The sequence below is a fragment of the Lampetra planeri genome, chromosome 16 (genome assembly GCF_965212315.1).
Source record: "Lampetra planeri chromosome 16, kcLamPlan1.2.h2, whole genome shotgun sequence".
Lineage (NCBI taxonomy): Eukaryota > Metazoa > Chordata > Hyperoartia > Petromyzontiformes > Petromyzontidae > Lampetra > Lampetra planeri.
This window is the reverse complement of record NC_136122.1, coordinates 12386320-12406029: the sequence shown is the minus strand read 5'-3', so window position 1 is coordinate 12406029 and position 19710 is coordinate 12386320. Positions and strand designations below refer to the sequence as shown.

The window sequence follows — 19710 nt, the reverse complement described above, 5'->3', positions numbered from 1 at the left end:
GTTTCGACTGCCGCACCCCCGACATGGAATCGAACCGCCGATCCTCTGGATTGCAAGTCCGGTGCGCTGCTCACCATTGCACCGCGGTGGCATCCGTCTGTTTAGGCATTAAGTGTTATAGTTAATCTCATCTTATCTTCATGGAATTTCTATAGCGCATTAAACCATGGCGCATTACAAATACTTAGCTCCTACACCCCACCATCACCACAGCTCGTACACACCACCATCACCACAGCTCCTACACACCACCATCACCACAGCTCCTACACACCACCATCACCACAGCTCCTACACACCACCATCACCAAAGCTCCTACACACCACCATCACCACAGCTCCTACACACCACCATCACCACAGCTCCTACACACCACCATCACCAAAGCTCCTACACACCACCATCACCACAGCTCCTACACACCACCATCACCACAGCTCCTACACACCACCATCACCACAGCTCCTACACACCACCATCACCACAGCTCCTACACACCACCATCACCACAGCTCCTACACCCCACCATCACCACAGCTCCTACACACCACCATCACCACAGCTCCTACACACCACCATCACCACAGCTCCTACACCCCACCATCACCACAGCTCCTACACACCACCATCACCACAGCTCCTACACACCATCATCACCACAGCTCCTACACCCCACCATCACCACAGCTCCTACACCCCACCATCACCACAGCTCCTACACCCCACCATCACCACAGCTCCTACACACCATCATCACCACAGCTCCTACACCCCACCATCACCACAGCTCCTACACACCACCATCACCAAAGCTCCTACACCCCACCATCACCACAGCTCCTACACACCACCATCACCACAGCTCCTACACCCCACCATCACCACAGTTCTCCAAATTTACACCCTCCCGTGGTGCGCTCTGCAGAGTGATTTCCCGTACATTCGACGGTGCAAGATGTTCCACATTTCGACGGCGAGTGGCCCAGCCACCACGGGCTGCTGTTGACATTCCACCGAGCGGTGGGCAAACCGGTGACCAAATACAATCCAAGAAACAACTGGAGAATGTTTAACTTGGAACAATGCTCCCGGGTGGCGCAGTCACTCTACCACCTAGAATTTACGGCTGCGGTAACTTCTAATCGTAAAAGCAATTACTGTTTATTGCCTTTCACTTGCCACTGCGTTTGGGGGAGTGGAGCGGTGATACCGTGGATAGCGCAACTCCGCTATGAATCCGGAGAGACCCGAGTTCGATTCACCGGTGAGTGCCGAGCGATGATCTTTACCGGTCTTCGGCTTCACTAACCTCACTAATCTGGGTGGTGAAGTATGGCTGAACAACCTCCCAAGACTGACATAGGGTGGGTGGGCGGGGGGGGGGGGTGTCTTCATGCAGGAGTTGACTAAGGGCTGTAAACTAACACTTTATTAAATGCCCTCTGAACCTCACGTTTACCATACCAACACACACAACTATGCTACAGTGCATTGCATGAACAACTTACAGCCCGTTCTCCTATAACGCCACGTGGTGTTTTAATAACGCGAATGGGATATAATGCCATGAATGTATGACGGAACACATTTTTTTTTATCGTGCGAACGCGAATTGTATATAATGCGATCGATTGAACTACGTCGCGCGAGATATAATAACAGGTTGTACAGCTGCCTCGGCGTAGCATCACACAGGGCATTGGGATGCTGCTGGATACTTATAGATGCTACCCACACGCCTCAGTCTTTGCCCAGCGTGCATACTTATATCTGTCACGTGTTATCGCGGACTGTGCTTTACCCTACATTGCCCCAACTACTAATTTGAGGCCGAATCGACCTTGGGCAGGCCCAGGACCGCTTTAGATAATCGTCACCGGTGTTAGCGACCGACCGTGAGCGGGAATCGAACTTGGGCCACAGGGTTCGTGGACGCAGCGCGCTCACCGCTGAACCACCGTTCCCCCAGCAACCCACGCTCTCACACAACACTCTGTGTGTGTCAAGCTTCTTTGACAAAACTGCCCATACTCACGCCACACCCTCCTCAACCACATCCTTCTCGAACCTTCCAAAAGGTTCTCACCGATTCCTCGCTCCCTCTCCCTCCTCCGTCCGTTTGCCCTTCACCAAATCCCTCCACTAACTCCGTGCCCCCCCCCCCACCCCCGTCAGCTGTTCCCAACGGCTTTGCACCGAATATGAATTTTTTTATTAATGGGCCCTCAACATGTGTATTGACACAAACATTTGCGACGTTCTTCAAACTTTTCGTCCAGCTTTCAAAACAGTGTCACTTGCTGATCACTTTGGAATAACGTAACTTTTTGTTACCGAAAGAACCGAAGAGTATGGATTCATGAAGTCACGAAAGCTTCAAATCAAGATTTAACTCGTTTTGCAAAAGATATTGACAAACAGTTTTCCTTCTCTGTAGCGTGAACCCAATGGGGCCTGAGGTTTACTTTCATTCATTTGTTGCTGCAATTTCAAATGTTCACAGTCCGTGGCCGAGTTATAATGTTAAGCACCGAAATGTTGATTTTAAAATAAAAATTTCTTTCCCACTGTTTTTCGTCATCCCCACATCTCTCCTCAATTGTATCCTCGATCGCATTATCAGCGTTTTCAGTCGACAAAAAAAACCAATCAGGGACCCGCGAAGCAATCCGACATATACCAGAGAACGACCCACAAAAGCAGACATTAAAGAACTACTTCTGAGAGAATTCAAGTGACCTCTTATCCACCCCAGGTGGTAGCGCTTTCCCACCCGCTCCTTTTACAAGACGACGATTTCCGTGGATTGTTTATCGCGCAGAATTAGAATTGGGTGAGATTAAGTGCAAACACAATTGTAAAATCCGGTTTTATTTTGTGCGGTTGTCGGTGACCCGACGGGGAGACCCTCAGCTCGCTACACATAAAGACCCCGGTGAGAAAACCCCACGCTTGGCCGAGCCTCTGGGATTCCCACCCACTAGCACTGACTCACTCACGCATCATACACTGATTCACTCATCATACGCTGACTCACACATCATACACTCACTCACACTACCACTGACTCACTCACACATCATACACTGACTCACACATCATACACTCACACTACCACTGACTCACTCACACATCATACACTGACTCACACATCATACACTCACTCACACTACCACTGACTCACTCACACATCATACACTGGGAGTGTCATACTGCCAGCTATGGCTGCAAAGTTTGGTCGTACATGTTATATATATCGTTTATTGTTAAATTTAAATCACAGTTTCTATGATTACTGTTGTTACATTGTTTGCGCGTCGTCGCTTTAAGATGTTCTCCGTTCATATTTTGTTTGTTGCGGTTGCACCCGACTTAAGAGCCGCATGGCTCACAGGGCTCTACCTAATACATGAAACTTGAAACTTGGGGTTCTCGGTGGTGGCGGCTCGGCACTCGGACCACAATCCCACGCGGCGGCCACCTCCGACTTAACGACGACTCCTTTAAAGTGTTCACGGAGGTTGATAAACAACTCACGTCGTTATAAAAAAATGTAAACGGTGCAACAATCGTCTAACCACGTGTGTGTTAGTTCACCAAGATCCACTCAAATTAGATTGTACAGAACATCAGTTGGTTAATAAACTAGCAGGATAAGACAGTTGATGATTCTAGTATGCAATCATAAAAATGAAAGTAAACATATGAAGAGATTACCATCGTGACTGTTGTACTTGCTCAGATTATAAACATGAAATTATTGCAATGATTAAACTCTTTTACAAAATAAGAGACGTACAGTTGGCGATGCTGAACCAAAGCGTCTGATCAGGGTAACAGATGATAAGAATACTTTCAAATCGTAAGGTGATGTTGATTTCCAAACATGCTTGGAACGTGCTCAGGCATGTATGTAATAGAAGCTTGCTAATTAAAAATGGAACTCGGTGACTGTTGCCGTAAAAGGGGCAAAGATTATCAGCACGTCTTTTTTCTCCTTGCCATGAGGGACACGCTTATGAATTCGCAAAGTGAATGCTATTTACATGCCATGCAGAAGGGCCATTGTCAGAAACGTCGCCTATTTTGCAGTGTTATCGATGAAAGTCTTGCGTTGTTATCGCTGTTTGTTCAGCAGCAGCAGTATCACCATCACCACGTCATTTGCCTGTCGGTGAGTTTGAGGATTGCTTCTGAGTGAGACATCGATGCCCCAAACTTACTCAAGTCGACGAGGATCATGCGGGTGAAGAGAGGGCCACATCGATGAAGAGAGGGAGTCATCACCGCTGTTGTGAATGTCACCGATTGGGCCGGGACATTGAACACAGACATCGGAACAAACGCGGCGCGGCAAGGAAGCGCCGACCGATGACGGAGACGCGGAAACAAACACGAACATCCATTCTATTGAATGTTGAGGGTCATTAACGGTGCGGGCAACATACCTCCCAGGTTTAATACACCGCATTTAACAAATAATGTCAAAGTGAAAACACCCTTTTTAATAATTATGTCTGGAAAGTCACAAAAGAAAACCTGAACTCCAACAGCCCCTGCGTCAGGGTTTGCCTGCATGAACAGATGCTGCTGAACACCATTGATCACTGTTATTATAATCGATCATCACTCCGCTGCTGGATGAAGGCTTCCCTGTGCCTCATAATCAGCTAATAATCAGCCCACTGCTGGATTAAGGCTTCCCTATGCATCAGCAGCTAATGATCAACAGACTGCTGGATTAAGGCTTCCCTCGGCCTCATCATCAGCGAATAATCAATCCACTGCTGGATGAAGGCTTCTCAATTCCACACGAATCAGCTCACGAAGCTGAACGCTCCATCTCTGCGCTGGCTGTCCTCCGAGGGACCCCTCCCTCCCTCCTTTGGCTTCCACTCCGTCATTATCTCGTCTGTTTAACCACATACGGTACCCTACTGTTATTTTAGGACAAACATCAGTCACCTGTGCATAGTCGTAATTTACCACACGGCACGTCTTACACCAACAAATTACCGAGCCACAAATAACCTTGATTGCAACGCTTCACTGCCACTAACTGCTCGCTCGTACATTCCTGGAACGTAAAGCGAACGTTCAGAAACCTCCCCCAACCCACCGCCTCTGTTATGACCTTCAGTGGACTGTTGGGAGTTGTTACGGTTGTTTGACCAGCTCCGACCGCCTTTGTTTCTCCAGTGCTCATGCGTTGTAATTTTTATTTCACACAAAAACCGCACCAGGAACTCGCTTGAGGCCGAGTCGACGTAGGGGAGAGATCCCCACACCGGTTCTGGCCGGTTTTTGACATCATTCGCCACTGACGGTAGCCGTGGCTGGGAATCGAACTCTGTCTGGTGGCCACGGGGTTGGTGGAGGAGTGCGCTGGCCACGCCGCCGTTTGCGACAGCAACCAGCCGCTTTGCAACTAAAATTGCAAAGTGAACACAATTCCTACCAAATCGGCCAAAACGTATAATCTACGAATTAATGAAGGCCCTATTTGGAGGTGGGGAGGTGGAGCGGTGGCGCAGTGGTGAGCGCGCTGCGCTGTCAACCACCCGGTCAACCCGAGTTGGATACCAGGCTCCTCCTGATTCAGGGGCGCCCACAGCGAGTTTATAAGCGAGCTGTGACGTTCTTAAGATGTGTACCGTATGCTCTGGATTATAAGACGCGCCCCAAACTTTCCCCACACGTATGTTAAAGCACCCATGTTTCGTGCGTCTTATAATAATTCGGTGTGTGTGTTACCAGGTGTGTGTGTGCCCTCCAACAACAACGGAGGGCAGAGGAGCGATGCTCACAAAAACGAGCGGAGTGTTGGGGGGCTAAAACACAGCAAGTTGGCACAGTAGGGGGCATAGGTGGTACATCGGCCACTCATCTCAGTCAGCAGTGGCACCTGCTGGGTGTCCCGAGACCTCCTCCTGCACCTAGCCTGGCACATTAGGGGGTACAGCTGGTGGTGCATCAACCAGTCTTCTGTCAGTCGACCCGTGGCACCTGGGTCTGCCCCCTCAACTCCTGCCAGCGAGCGTTCGACACTTCACGTGGCCTCAACGTGCACCTAGCCTGGCACAAGCACTGTGGTGACGTCATCGCCACTAAGTGACGAATGTCGGCTGTTGTTGTTGTGTGTTACCAGATGTGTGCAACATGATAAGACACCGGGGCACAAGTTTCGGATGTGCAAAGTCTTTAACTACTTTCCAATTCGTCACTAGTACAGCACCACCGGTGTGTTGGAGAGTAAACCCACAACATTTACAAACCGACTACTGTGTGGGTTTACTCTGCAACACACCCTTGCGCTGCACTCGTAACGAATTGTCATCGTTCTGTTTACGTGACAAACCTTTACTAATTGGCTGTATCGGATGGTGGCGGGTTTAACGACACATTTATAATTACGCGATCTCACCCAAACCAAAAAAACCCTGCATTATGAATGTCAGAACAGTAATACAATTAAGGTAACAACATTCTGGGGCGGCACGCCACCACCACCACCACCATCCGGTACGCGTCTCGCCGTGGCTTCTTGTTTTGTGACGCATCACGCGAACCCCCCATCAGCCGACGAGCAACACGGAACATAATTCCGCACCCGACACACCGCAACCACTATACACACGATCTGCTTATCGCCGTGGCTACTTGTCAACATTCCACAATCTACCAGCAACCCGAAAAAAGTTCACCGATACATGAATCCGTCTATTGAAATGTATTTTCATATATTCTGCTCGGAATGACTGCGCACTGAGAGACAGGAAGAGAAGCGGACGGATGAAGGAAGAGTCGAAACATCATCACATCGACTGCTGAGAGGATGATCAGAGCAGGCCTGGAGAGCAAGAGACACCTCGACGGGAGGATGATGATGATGGCGATGATGGCTAATTGACGAGAGCGGAGTTGGAATAGCAGCCCACGGGAAGGGAGAGGACGGAGCGATGAGATCGGCCAATGATGTGCAGGAGCGAGACGGACACTCCGCGGATTGAATGATGTGGGAACTGGCCCAATGTCGCAACGCAGCGTGGCTCTCACGACAGAACGAGTCTTGAGGCTCGCCGTGGTGCTCTTCTCCACCTGGATCAATGGAAGACTCTGGCATGACACGAGATGTGTGCACAGTTGTGTGGATAGAAAGATTATGATAAAAAATGGACGATCATCGGAATATAATGACGCCAGGTGGATGATGATGATGATGGTGTTCATCCAATTGATGATAATGACGTCAGATTATAACGATGATCCAATTTATGTCAGGCGATGAGAACGATGACGTGAACGTGGGTGATAGGGATGACGATCAGAATATAAATGAGGCCAGGTGAAAACGATGATCCAATCGATGGCGACGACGACGACGGGAGAATGCATCTTGATGACGATGTACACAGTCCTACCCACTGCTTTCGAGGCTCGTGTTAGTGAGCACCTATTAAGGCTGCTGCATCGCACAACGGGGGTGGTGGTGATGCGTGGCACAGCAACGCACCACGTCCGAAGGCATTTGTATCCCCCGGTGTTGATACACACACACACACACACCGAGCACAAAGGGGCTCGTTTAAGTCTGAGTCGACCTAAGCGAGGCTCCGAATCGGTCCAGGAATACTGCACCCCCCACTTGACGTTAGCCGTGACCGGGAATCGAACCCACGTCCGCTGGGTTGCGTAACGCGGTGCAGGGACCACTGCGCCACCGCTCCCCACACTAACACAGACAAATGTCTCCCCGTGGAGCCGACACACAACTGCTGGGTGAGTGGAGGTGGACAAGGGCAGTGAGTGAGCAACTCTTGTGCACAGGCATCGTACGCAGGTATAACACAGATCCCACGTGGCACACACACACACACGCACAGGCCGTTGGGGCGAGTGCTGCTAGCGATCACCTTGTGAAGGCAGGTGCGGCACAAGAGGGAAGTGGTGTGGCCGACAACACCACGCCCGGCCACATTTGTCTCCACGGTGCTGATGTTGACACGCCGCACGAGGTACTGGTTTAGGGGAGGCCCGGTTTCGGGGTTGTATCACACACACGCACGCCTAAACCGGTGTGCACGCCTAAACCGGTGTACACACAGGCATCTAGCAACATACACAGCGATAGCCAGGTGTGTGTGTGTGTACTCACCTCGTCTTGAGGGCCAAGACTCGCCATGGCTCTCTGAGCCACCGCACGGCTCTGGGTTGAGTCTCCTCTCGTGAGTCTCTGTCCTCCCCGGTCTGTAGCGAGCGAGGTGGGGCCAAATAAAAGGACGTCGCGACCCAAAGCCTCGCGACTTACCCACCACTCACTGTGTGTGTGGGTGTGTCACTCGGCTATGCACAATGGTTACAGGGGAAACGAGCCAGTGCCTGGCGGTCTGTGTGAGTGTGTGTGAGATGAGAAGGCGTGGTGACCTATACACAACCTATGAATTCAAATCTGAATATGACAAAGCGAGCATCATCACAGCAGAAAGGCCTGGAAAAAACTCCCATGAGCTTCAAACAGCACACACAGACACATGTGCAATAATGCGTCCGTTTATCAGCCAATTGGATTATTCATCGGAGTCCAGACCGGTTTCGAGCTTATGGGTCTCATCATCAGAGTTTAAGGTTTGTTCAACTTGCTGGATTACCAGATGTTATTTGGCAAGAGTGGGTGGGGGGGCATAGACGTGTAAACATAGAAGCACAGCGCAGCACAAGGCTTGCGTTGGGTGTACTCGACCACGTGCCCTGCTGTATGTAACCTGCATTTCCAGTTTGTGTCATTCTCGCTCCTTCGGAGAGCTTCTCGGTGTCTCGCCTGTCACTCCCATTGATGTCCCCCCCCCCCCCCACGTGTGCAGATACTACTGACTCCATGATATGTAGGGTGTCTCAGCATATGTCTACAAAATAAATTTATATTTGGGGGGGGGATCGACAATTTTTGGATGCCTGTTGGATCAACTTTCTACCCCCACATCTGGCGGTGGAGGGGGGGCTTCACTTTATTTTTAGAACTTCTTGATTGAGGCCTTCTGAAAGGCTCTTATAATTTAGTTGACGGACAACGGAACGCCACGATTTTATAATAGATGCTGTTGTCATAAAACCCTAGAAAATAATAAAAGGTCTTAAAACTGGTGCTCGATAGCCCGTGAGCCACTGGCCTTGTTAAATGTGTGCACAGATACGTTGTTGAGTTTGTCTTTGGGGCAATCCATAAATGACGTCACGCACCTGGGGGGGGGGGGGGGTCAGACATTTGTGACGATGTGTGACGAGGAGGAGGAGGGGGGGTGAGAAATGTGACGTCACAAATACGCAACTTTAAATAAATATAGAATTATTGTTGTTATAACAACACTCCTACAACATCAGAGTGCAGCGCCACATTAAATACGCACTACAATGACAATAGTTTAAAGCGATTTGAAGCATGTTTTATTTTCAAAATGAAAATATGATTTTTTTTGGGAGGGAGGCAGAGCTTTGTGACATCATATTTAAGGGGGTCTGACTTTTTGTGACGCCGTGTGACGAGGGGGGGGGGGGCAAAAATCGTCCACAATCGCGTGACGTCATGTATGGACGGCCCCTTTTGTCTTCCTTTAAACGAGGGGTGCTCTGGCTTTGAGATGATGTCATCGGACTCGGACAAAGAACCCAGTGGAGTGAGTCTCGCGACAACATCACCGCGCCTCGTCTCTGCCTCGTCACCACCGAGTGGAGAGGCAGAGACGCGCACATGATTCGTGACATCGCAAGTTGCACCACAAAACGCCGGTCGCCCCAATCCTCCAGCCACAGTCCACCCCGTACTGCCCTTACAACGACATCGTTGTTGGGCGTTGGTGCTAGAAAACATTGTTGTGTGCAAGAACACGGACACAAAATATCAACAAATCTTTTAAATTCTTTAACCAGCCAGCAAGCAGCCCCTCTGATGGTAGTGATGCTGCTGATGATGATGACCGATAGGAAACGAGCCGCATATGGGGGGGCAGCGAGCGACTCGTGAAGCACGGAGAGAGAAGAGGTGCGGTGCTTGCGATTAGACCGAGAGATAGAACGAGGAACTCAAGGACTAGGGAACATACGCACGTTGAGACCATCACGTTCTTAATCTCGCACACCGCACGGTTAAGTGACAACCTCCACGTTTGAAAGCCACGCGACTTGCTTCAGGCGAGGCCGAACTAATTGGCTCCGTTGAGCATCCAAAAGTTAGGGGGCCGTCCATAAATGACCTCACGCACCTAGTAGGGGGGGGGGGTCAGACATTGTGACGATGTGTGACGAGGGGGGGGGGGTGAGAGATGTGACATCACGTAAAAATGCGCATCTTTCAATAAAGGGAAAATGTCAAAACTGGGTGGTTTTTAACTTTTGCCGACAAAACTGGATCCCAAATGTCAAAACTGGGTGCACCCTGGGTGGCCAAAAACTTGAGTTTTGGACACTCAGGGTGCACCCAGTTTTAACATTTGTCAAATACACTTGATAATTGTATACTAGCACAGTGTGCCAGCACCCCATTCATCCAAACACTTGGTATTTGTATACTGGCACACTGTGCCAGCACCCCATTCATCTAAACACGTGGTATTAGTATGCTGGCACAGTGTGCCAGCACCATATAACTACACACACTTGATATTTGTACGCTGGTACAGTGTGCCAGCACCCCAACGACCAACATTTCAAGCTACGGCTCGGACTCGGAAGTGAGCTCGGGGCGGGCTTGCGACCAGGCGGGCGCACTGCCACCTTGCTCACATTCGAATGGCAACCCTCCACCCCAAGAAGACTTTTACCACGCGCCGCGAGGCCATCCACGGCATCCAAGACTTTGCTTTGCAACAAGGCAAGCGCGCGGTCCTTGACCTCAAGCGAAGCGGCGGACGGCACGTTGCCATCGTCTGCTCTAGTTCAACACCTTGTTCCTTCAAGGTGAAGCTGACGAAGCTCACGGGGGAACGACGCGGCTTCCGCGTCTCGGCGCTGTGCACGGATCACCACGGCTGCACGGGCACTACCAAGATCACGCAGCGCCAAGTGGAGGCGAACACGACAGCCCGTTCGGCCTTTCGCGCCAACCCCCGTACCTCCGCACCGACTGTCATTGCCCAGGTCGCCGACGTTGCTCGCGTCATTGTCCCGACCCGGATGATGTACCGTGCCAAGGACACGTGCATCGCGGCGAACGAGAGTGCGGCCCATGCAGGCTTCGAGTTCATCAACTCGCTGGTGGAGACGTTCGGCAAGCTCAACGCGACGACCTGCAGTGTGCGAGAAGACGCGGGCATCTTCTGGGGTGCGTTCATCTGCAACCCGATCGCACGCTCGTTGCAGCCAAGTCTTCAACGCGTCGTCGGCATCGACGGGTCGCACATGAAGGCGCGCGCCTACAATGGAACCATGCTCGTCCTCGTTGGGCGCGACGGCAACAACCGCAACGTCCTTCTCGCCGTGGCGCTGGTGCCGTCCGAGACGGCAGCGGCCTACGACTGGTTTCTCAACTGCTGCACGACCAACGACATCGAGCTCGACGGCACGCCGGTCTTCTGCGATCGTGGCACGGGCATCCTAGCCTCCGACTGGAAGGACCTCATGCTCATCCACTGCACGCGGCATTTGATCTGCAACGGCGTGGACAACATCGGCTCCGCGTTCACGCCCGACCTCCAAGGCATCATCTACGATGCCCAAGGGTGCGCCTCCGAGGCCGCGTTCCGCAACTCCTTGGGCTGCTTGGGCGTAGCTCTGCCTGCGGCGGCCACGTACTACAACAAGATCGACCCCCACACGTGGGCGCTCTACCCGCACCTGCACACGACGCCATTGTACGGCTGGCGCACGACGAACTTTGTGGAGTCCACGAACAGCGAGGCCCTGCCGGCTCGCGAGATGGACCCCTTCCACTTCCTCATGCACCACATGGAAGACATGATGACGACGGCCTTTGCCCACCGCAGCGACGCCGAGAAGTGGGCCGCTCAAGGGCGTGTCATTACGCCGTACGCTCAAGGACTCATCGACGCTCAGCAGGCGTTGGCCCCGAGGTACAAGGTCTACGAGAGTACCTCGACGCGTGCATACGTCAAGGATCCAGACGCCTACGCCTCTGCCAAGCGCCGAGTCGATCTCAGCTCTCGGTCGTGCACGTGCGGGTACATGAAGCAGATGGGCTTGCCGTGTCGGCACTACATTCGTGCCCTCATGGCGTTTGGGCGGATGCCCGAGCTCTACGACGCATGTGCGGTGTGTTACCAAGTCTCTGCCATCAACACGACATGGACCTCGGTTGCCGGTATCGAGCTGCCCATTGCCGAGGAGCTGCAACGCGACAACACCATGATGCCACCTCCTCGCCAGAAGAAGGCTGGCCGCCCGAAGAAGCGTCGGATTCGCAACCGTGGCGAAGGTGGCCCATTGGGCCTCACGCGGTGCTCCTTCTGTCGCGCCAAGGGCCACAACAAGCGCTCTTGCCCGTCGAAGTAGTTATATATATGTAACAAACATGTTTTGTTCTAAGTGTGCAGCACCATACTTCTCGACGCAAACACTATCTACCGTTGTTCTACTGTAGTAGAGTAGGTGTAGCATGCAAGCTGGCACACTGTACCAGTATACAAATGGCAAGTTCGTGTATGTTCGCGAGCTGAAAGTGTTACTGTAGTTGCAAGCTGGCACACTGTGCCAGTATTCATATGGCAAGTAAGTGTTACTGTAGTAGCGAGCTGGCACACTGTGCCAGTATGCAAACGGGAAGTTTGTGGTGCAAGGTATGGAACATGAGCCACGAGAAACATCATTTGGAACGCTCTAAATCTGTGGCGACATATGGATGAATAACGCAAGGACCTAAACGTGTACAAAATGATACATTAAATCGTACACCTTCTTCACCCAGTTTTGACATCTGTCCACATTGAACATCACCCAGTTTTGTCATATCAAAAAGCACCACCCTGTTTTGCCTGTCGTTTTCCAAGACCACCCAGTTTTGAAATTTGGGATCCAGTTTTGTCGGCAAAAGTTAAAAACCACCCAGTTTTGACATTTTCCCTTCAATAAATATAGACACGTTTTTCATAAATGTTTTCTCCTACAACATCAGAGTGCAGCGCCACATTACATACGCACTACAATGACAATAGTTTATAGCGATTTGAAGCATGTTTTATATTTTGGGGGGGGGGGGGGCAGAGCTTTGTGACGTCATGTTTTAGGGGGGGGGGGGTCTGACTTTTTGTGACGCTGTGTGACTAGGGGGGGGGGGTCAAAAATCGTCCACAATCGCGTGACGTCATTTATGGACGGCCCCTTAGCGGTGAGTCGCAGTGTGGGACGTGAACACTGCGGCTACGGGACTTTGCGAGTCCCCTTGTGTTGTGCACCCTTGAGAACGTACAGTGCCCACTCGTAACCTGCCAACCCCCACTCCCCCCGCACATCCGCTTTCCTGTCTCACACACAACACGAGCAGGCCACTGCCGTGTTTGTGTTCATGCCAGCTTCACAAAGGACTGGGGTGCAAAAGCTGCTGTTTGCCGAGTAGCGACGCTGAAGGTGTACGTTGAACTTATTTCGCGCCGTACGTAGCCAACCGTGCTAATCGGAGGTGCGGGGGAAGGACAACAAACTAACCACACAAAAAGCAGTTCTCAAGAATTTCGTTGTCAATCGAGATGATTTAAAAGTGCGTAGCTCCAGTGGCTTCCGAATATCGGAAGGAAGAGCGTTCCAGACGGCCGCAGAAGCAATCGTGAAAATCGTGCGATGCGGTGACCACCACCGTCTTCAATTACAAGTGAAGGGGGGTGGGTGGCCAGGTCGCCCGGAGCGTGCGAACGCAGTGTCCACCACGTGGGCACTGAACCGACAACCGCTGACAGCCTGGGTTTGAATCCGGGTCTGAGCCGCCCGTGATGAAACGGGGTTCTTAAAGCGCAGTTTGTGATCCCGGCTGTGATATCGTGTTGGGGATGGAGACTGAACGGATCTATTTATTTAAATTACATTTCTCCGTGATGGTCATTTATTGTTACGTGCATTTCCCCCCCTTCGTTATTCATGTATTCATCCTTTTCTTTTTGATTTGCTCAGCGATGGGGGGTTTTGTTTTTATATAATCTGTGTAAGGGACCGGATAATTGATGTTGGCTGCGTTGTGGGATGCAATTGCATGAATTACGCTATATAAAATGAAATTGTGATGATTATCTCTAGTGTAATGTATTCTTGCAAATGGCAGTAATGTTCGTTCAGGAGCGAAGTGCCAATGCCGAGGTCTACTTACCACAAGGGGGCTTCAAGAGAGCGATTTTGGAGTTGTTTTTGTCCCCCCTCCATTGAAGAATCGCAGACGACAGTGGTTTATACAATAGGGTCCACAGTTTGGGCTGCATCGCCACAATCGCACTGTGGCTGGGCATTAGTTTATTTTTGTTACTTTTGAAGAAATTAACATCGGCCTGTTGATGTTCAACCAGTGTGGTTGATGGGTTCCACCGGCGCATTTACTGGACATCTGTGAGAAAGAGCTTTATAGCTCATCGGATTCCTCCAGTATGAATATTCTGATTCATAGGGGAATGTTAAAGCCAGAAGGTGCGATGTTTGGCCCTTGAATGAGGCGTTTATTCTGGACATCAGGGGGGCGGGGGAGGGAGGGTGGAATGGATTCGAAGCTCGCATCTCATTGGTTGACAGCTCGGCGCTATGATCCCTGATGTTGGTTTGTTATTGCAGCTCTGAAGACCAAAATGTTTTCAGTTCGACTTTTAACAAACACCTCCATAGAACAGTGTGTATGTTGAACTTCTTTCGCACCGTACGTGGCCAGCCGTGCTCATCGGAGGTGCATTAAGGCGCTCGACCTGTGGCGTGGGTAAGAGCAATTGAACGGATAAATAAACAGCCAAACACATTTAATTTTACGCCTATTTAACTTTTTTTAAAAAGCTCATAATAATAATGAGAATAAAAAAGTAATGAAAATCCTGCATGTTTGTAAAAAATTAAAGAGTGCAAAACTTTCAAGAACTTGTAAAACGATCTCTGAAACCTGCATATATAAATGTACAGCAGCGTGAATAGGAGAAACAAAAATCACGTGGGGAAACATTTCCGTCGACAGGAACGGCGAAAAACGCCCCGCGGCTTTCAGACCGAACGCTTCAAGTCCGGCACTTCAAGGAAGCGAAAGAGCCAGGAACGAATTTCGATCGATCGTTGTCCTCTGCTCAACAATGTCAACCATAAAACCGCGGCAGTGCTGCACAATCACACGCTGGACTGCGTAACACAAACACATTCGTCAATAACACCGCGCACACAGAACAGGGGAGGGAAAACACCACTTGTACGCACCGTGTATTCTCCAGATTATAAGGACGCACTTTTTATCCTGCACTTTCAAAATCAACATTTGGGGTGGGCTGTCTTGAAATCCGGTTGGACGCGCGCGTGCCTCAAATGAGTCACCGTACCCGGTGCGGTCTGTTACTAAACATCTCCCACTGGGGAGACAAAGGCGGCCTGGCGTGGTGTCGGCCACCTCACTCGTGCGCCGTGCCGGCCTTCATAGGTGCTGCTGCTCGCTAACAGCACTCGCCCCCCCCCCCAACAGCCTGTGAGAGGCTACACGGGGGGATCTTGTCCACATTTGTGACACCGGGCGCGAGTTTGATGCGCGTCTTACTCTGCAGGGCGTCTTATAATCCGAAGAAGGGGGCATAGGCAACGTTCTAGGCAATGGCCCCGGATTCATGGCGAAGATGAAAGCGGCGATTGCCCCAAAATAAAAACGTTGCTTTCTCTATAAATATGCCGTATATCCGGTTCAGAGGCAAAGTTGTGAAGCACACGTGTTGGACTGTTTTAGTTTTTTATAGCTCTGCTCTTGTTAGCAATATAACTCACGGGATTTTGAACCGTACGTGCGACATCAAACGTTATCGAACGTGCTGAAGCTTTTGACTGCTGTTGTAATCTGCCGCGAACATTTTACAACCAAACTTGCCCTCCGCGAGAGAAATTCACCAAAGTGCAATTTTACATCTTTCTCGATTACCCAGCTTACCCAGACGGGTTCACGTGATCGGCAAAGCAGTGGCTCGTGGTTTTCACACTGGACTTTCACTGCACAGGTTCGATTTCCCGGCGAGGCAGTCGTAACAATCAGTTCAGTTCATTTATTAGGTATAGCCCTGTGAATCATGCGGCTCTTGAATCGGGTGCAACCGCAACAAACAAAAACATGAACAATGGTGCAAGCTTCTTAACACACCTTCCCCCCCCCCAACTACTTCTGTCCACACAGTAGCACCGTGCAGCACTGCTGCACATGGTTAACAGTGCGGTGAACGGTTAGTCGAGCGGCAAGTCGTGTGCGGTGGGGTATGGTAGTGTGGGTACCGCCACCTCTTCTTAAGACATCTGGCCAGCGTGCACGGCGAGGCCAACGTACCCTCGAAAGTCTCGAGGTCTTCTCCAGGGTTTCTCTCGAGCGAGGGGGGGGGGGGCTTTTGTGCCAGCAGTGGCGTCGGCAGGGCCATTGCAGGGGCTGCACCTTTAACCAAGTTGATTTGGGGATGTGAAAGAGTCTCAAGGATATTGAACTAGAACTGGGGCCGGCAACCAAAACAACAAGAAGAGCACATTTTGTGTTACTATTCAGTAATAAAACAAAACTATTTCGAGGGCCCACAATGCACGTGGACAGGAGACGGTGGGTCCTTAATAAATGACGTCACCAAACAGTTCCTTGATGAGCCGCGTGCGGGCTCCGGAGACGCAGGTTGCCGACAGCTGCCCATGGTGAACTGGACTTCCATGGTGAACTGGACTTTCATGGTGAACTGGACTTCCATGGTGAACTGAACTTTCATGGTGAACTGGACTTCCATGGTGAACTAAACTTCCATGGTGAACTAAACTTCCATGGTGAACTGGACTTCCATGGCGAACTAAACTTCCATGGTGAACTGGACTTCCATGGTCAAGGAGAGCCGCACTGCGATCCTTAAAGAGCCGCACGCGGCTCCGGGGCTAGCAGGATGCCGACCCCTGAACGAGACGGACATTGTTCTTCGCATTGTGTTCCAAACTGTCATTTAACTTACTGTTCAGTTGCATCCGCGTCAACCAGGTGTTTCAAATGGCCAACAGACCTCTGTAATAAGTCACACACAAGCCCATGTGGCCAGTGGCGGTAGTGTGGTCGCCATGGGGCCTGGTGCAAGCGATTAAATGGGGCCCCTTGGTCAATGTCTTCCCACCCCCCTACGTAGGTCAGACCCTGTGGCCCTCCATCCCGTGTTCCCCAGTGCAGTTTCAATGCACGCACGTGTGTACGCACGTGTGTACGTAAAACTTATTTTACAACGTACGTAGCCAACCGTGCTAATCGGAGGTGCGCGGGAAAGGACAACAAACTAAACACAAAAAGCAGTTCGGCAGAGTTGGCACTTGTCCGAGTTTTAATCCAGACAGTCCAGACATTGGCATTTGTATTTGGGTGGCAGGAATAGATTTGTACTGAGATCTGGTACCTGTATTGCTGTTGAACTGTATTACAGTGAACTGCGCAGTGCTGATAGATCTAGGCTGATTGAGTAAATATTTTTGGGTTTGGTCTACAGTGGAAAAGGTAGCAACTCAACAATGAATTGCTACACCGCTGTGGCATCAAATGACATTCGGTTGGGTGCTGACATTTGATGCAAATTCAAAGCGTTGCATCCAGGGAATGCCTCAGCATAACAGAGATAATTTAGAACAAATTAACTCAAGTGCCCAAATCACGTGCAAAGCGAATCAAGTTGTTTTTTTCAACGCGTCCCCAAACTTTTAATTTCCCCCATACACAGATGTGCAGATGTGCATCACGACACATTTGCGTCCCTCTTTAGTCTCATTGAGTGCCGAGCTCCCCCTGACTTCGATAAGCGAACCGGCCCCCCCGTTTGTGAACCGGGTAAGTGGGGTCATTCGGGGTTTTCCCTGCGGCGGACTGCCTTAGGGTGCGTGAGCTCTACGCTGGCACTGCAGTCCATTTTTTCGCAGGCCAGGTAGCCCACTCTCCAAAAGAGAGCTACTCTCATTCAGTTGGACCACCCTCGGAAAGAGTTTACGGCATCATCGGGTCAACGCGGAAGACGAGAGTCTTCAACGAGGCACTCTCGCGTTGGTCAGCTTCAGGGTTGTGTTTACGTTTTTTTTTAATCCATGGAAAATATTTTTTTAATGATAACATTTTTTTTTGTTAAATCTTGGAACAATGTAACCGACACCAAGGAAGGAAGCAAAGGGAGATTCGGAGCCGAGACGAAAGAACCACACAGCCACGACGTGTCGGGGGCAAGAAATGAATTGTGCTGGGACGTACCGTGGGCCAGATCTGTTTTTTAACGGCCACGGAAACGCGGCATGAGGCCACCATCACATGGCCTCGTTGGCAAGAAGCTTGGGTGTAAACGCCACGGAGTTGTAACATCAAGTAATACTGCTGCATAGGTTTTCGCGAGGTTGTCCTGCATAGCTCTCCTGATGCACACTGTTCTGCACGGTGCAAACCCGAAAACACACGGGGGGAGCTATAGTGCCGAGTGTGTCCAGGTGAAAACGCGAGCACCCGATTTGGCAAAGGTGCTATACCGCCACCAAGCTGCCTAAGGGTGGGGCTTCGACATCAATATGAAAAAGCCCTCTTTATTATTGAGTTAAAAACATCCTGTTCCGTAATTACAGTTAGGCGAACCTCGGTAGAATATTTATTTCTCTGTGTCTTCAAATAAACATCAATTACGACACGATGCTCACACGGATTTACGTAAAATGTGTTTTAAAGTTTCACCCGCAAAGATGAACCAAAGGGACAAGAATACAGCCCGTACACTGTTGGGCTAATGATATCCTAGTAGTATTAGGCCAAAGCCTAAGAGGCCAACCCTCTCTACAGCATTTGACGCTACTGTGGCATACCGCTGCGGGGAGGCTGCGGGCTAGTTGCATAACATTAGTAAGAACCGTCCTTCGTCTGTTGTTTAAAGTAATTGAAGTTAAGAGAAAACATACCTTCGACAAGGTTCTTCCGAAACACCATTACTCATAACGCAAAATGGCACTCGTTCCCACATTTACCAATTATTTTCTTTTAAATATAAATTGCAATTACACGTTGCATGCACCTGATGATTGGTAAACACCTCCCATGTAACATAGTGCTGATTCAAATCCTTAGATTTGGTTAGGGCAGCATAGTCTAATCATCCAGGTTGTCCTAGTTACCTAGTCATAGTGGCTAGGGTGGCCTAGTCAGAGTGGTCAGGCTGGCCTAGTCAGAGTGGTCAGGCTGGCCTAGTCATCGTGGCCAGCGTGGCCTAGTCATCGTGGCCATGGTGGCCTAGTCATAGTGACCAGCGTGGCCTAGCCATAGTGACCAGGCTGGCCTAGTCATAGTGGCCAGGCTGGCCTAGTCATAGTGGCCAGGCTGGCCTAGCCATAGTGACCAAGCTGGCCTAGTCATAGTGGCCAGGCTGGCCTAGTCATAGTGGCCAGGCTGGCCTAGCCATAGTGCCCAGGCTGGCCTAGTCATCGTGGCCAGCGTGGCCTAGTCATAGTGGCCAGGCTGGCCTAGTCATAGTGACCATGGTGGCCTAGTCATAGTGGCCATGGTGGCCTAGTCATAGTGGCCAGCATGG

The 19710-nt window shown here is 50.6% G+C and overlaps 1 protein-coding gene across 2 annotated transcripts in view; it reads right to left on the bottom strand.

Annotated features, from left to right (window-relative positions):
• Positions 1-8389, bottom strand: part of TRPM5 (transient receptor potential cation channel subfamily M member 5) — a 52244-nt gene extending 43855 nt beyond the window's left edge. The window contains exon 1 of one of the 2 annotated variants that reach the window (XM_078601629.1): positions 8157-8389. In XM_078601629.1, the coding sequence (XP_078457755.1) occupies positions 8157-8183 (27 nt within the window). In that variant the 5' untranslated portion in view covers positions 8184-8389. The remainder of the gene's footprint in view (positions 1-8156) is intronic. The other variant, XM_078601630.1, reaches the window with a different exon arrangement.
• Between the last annotated feature and the right edge of the window lie 11321 nt (positions 8390-19710).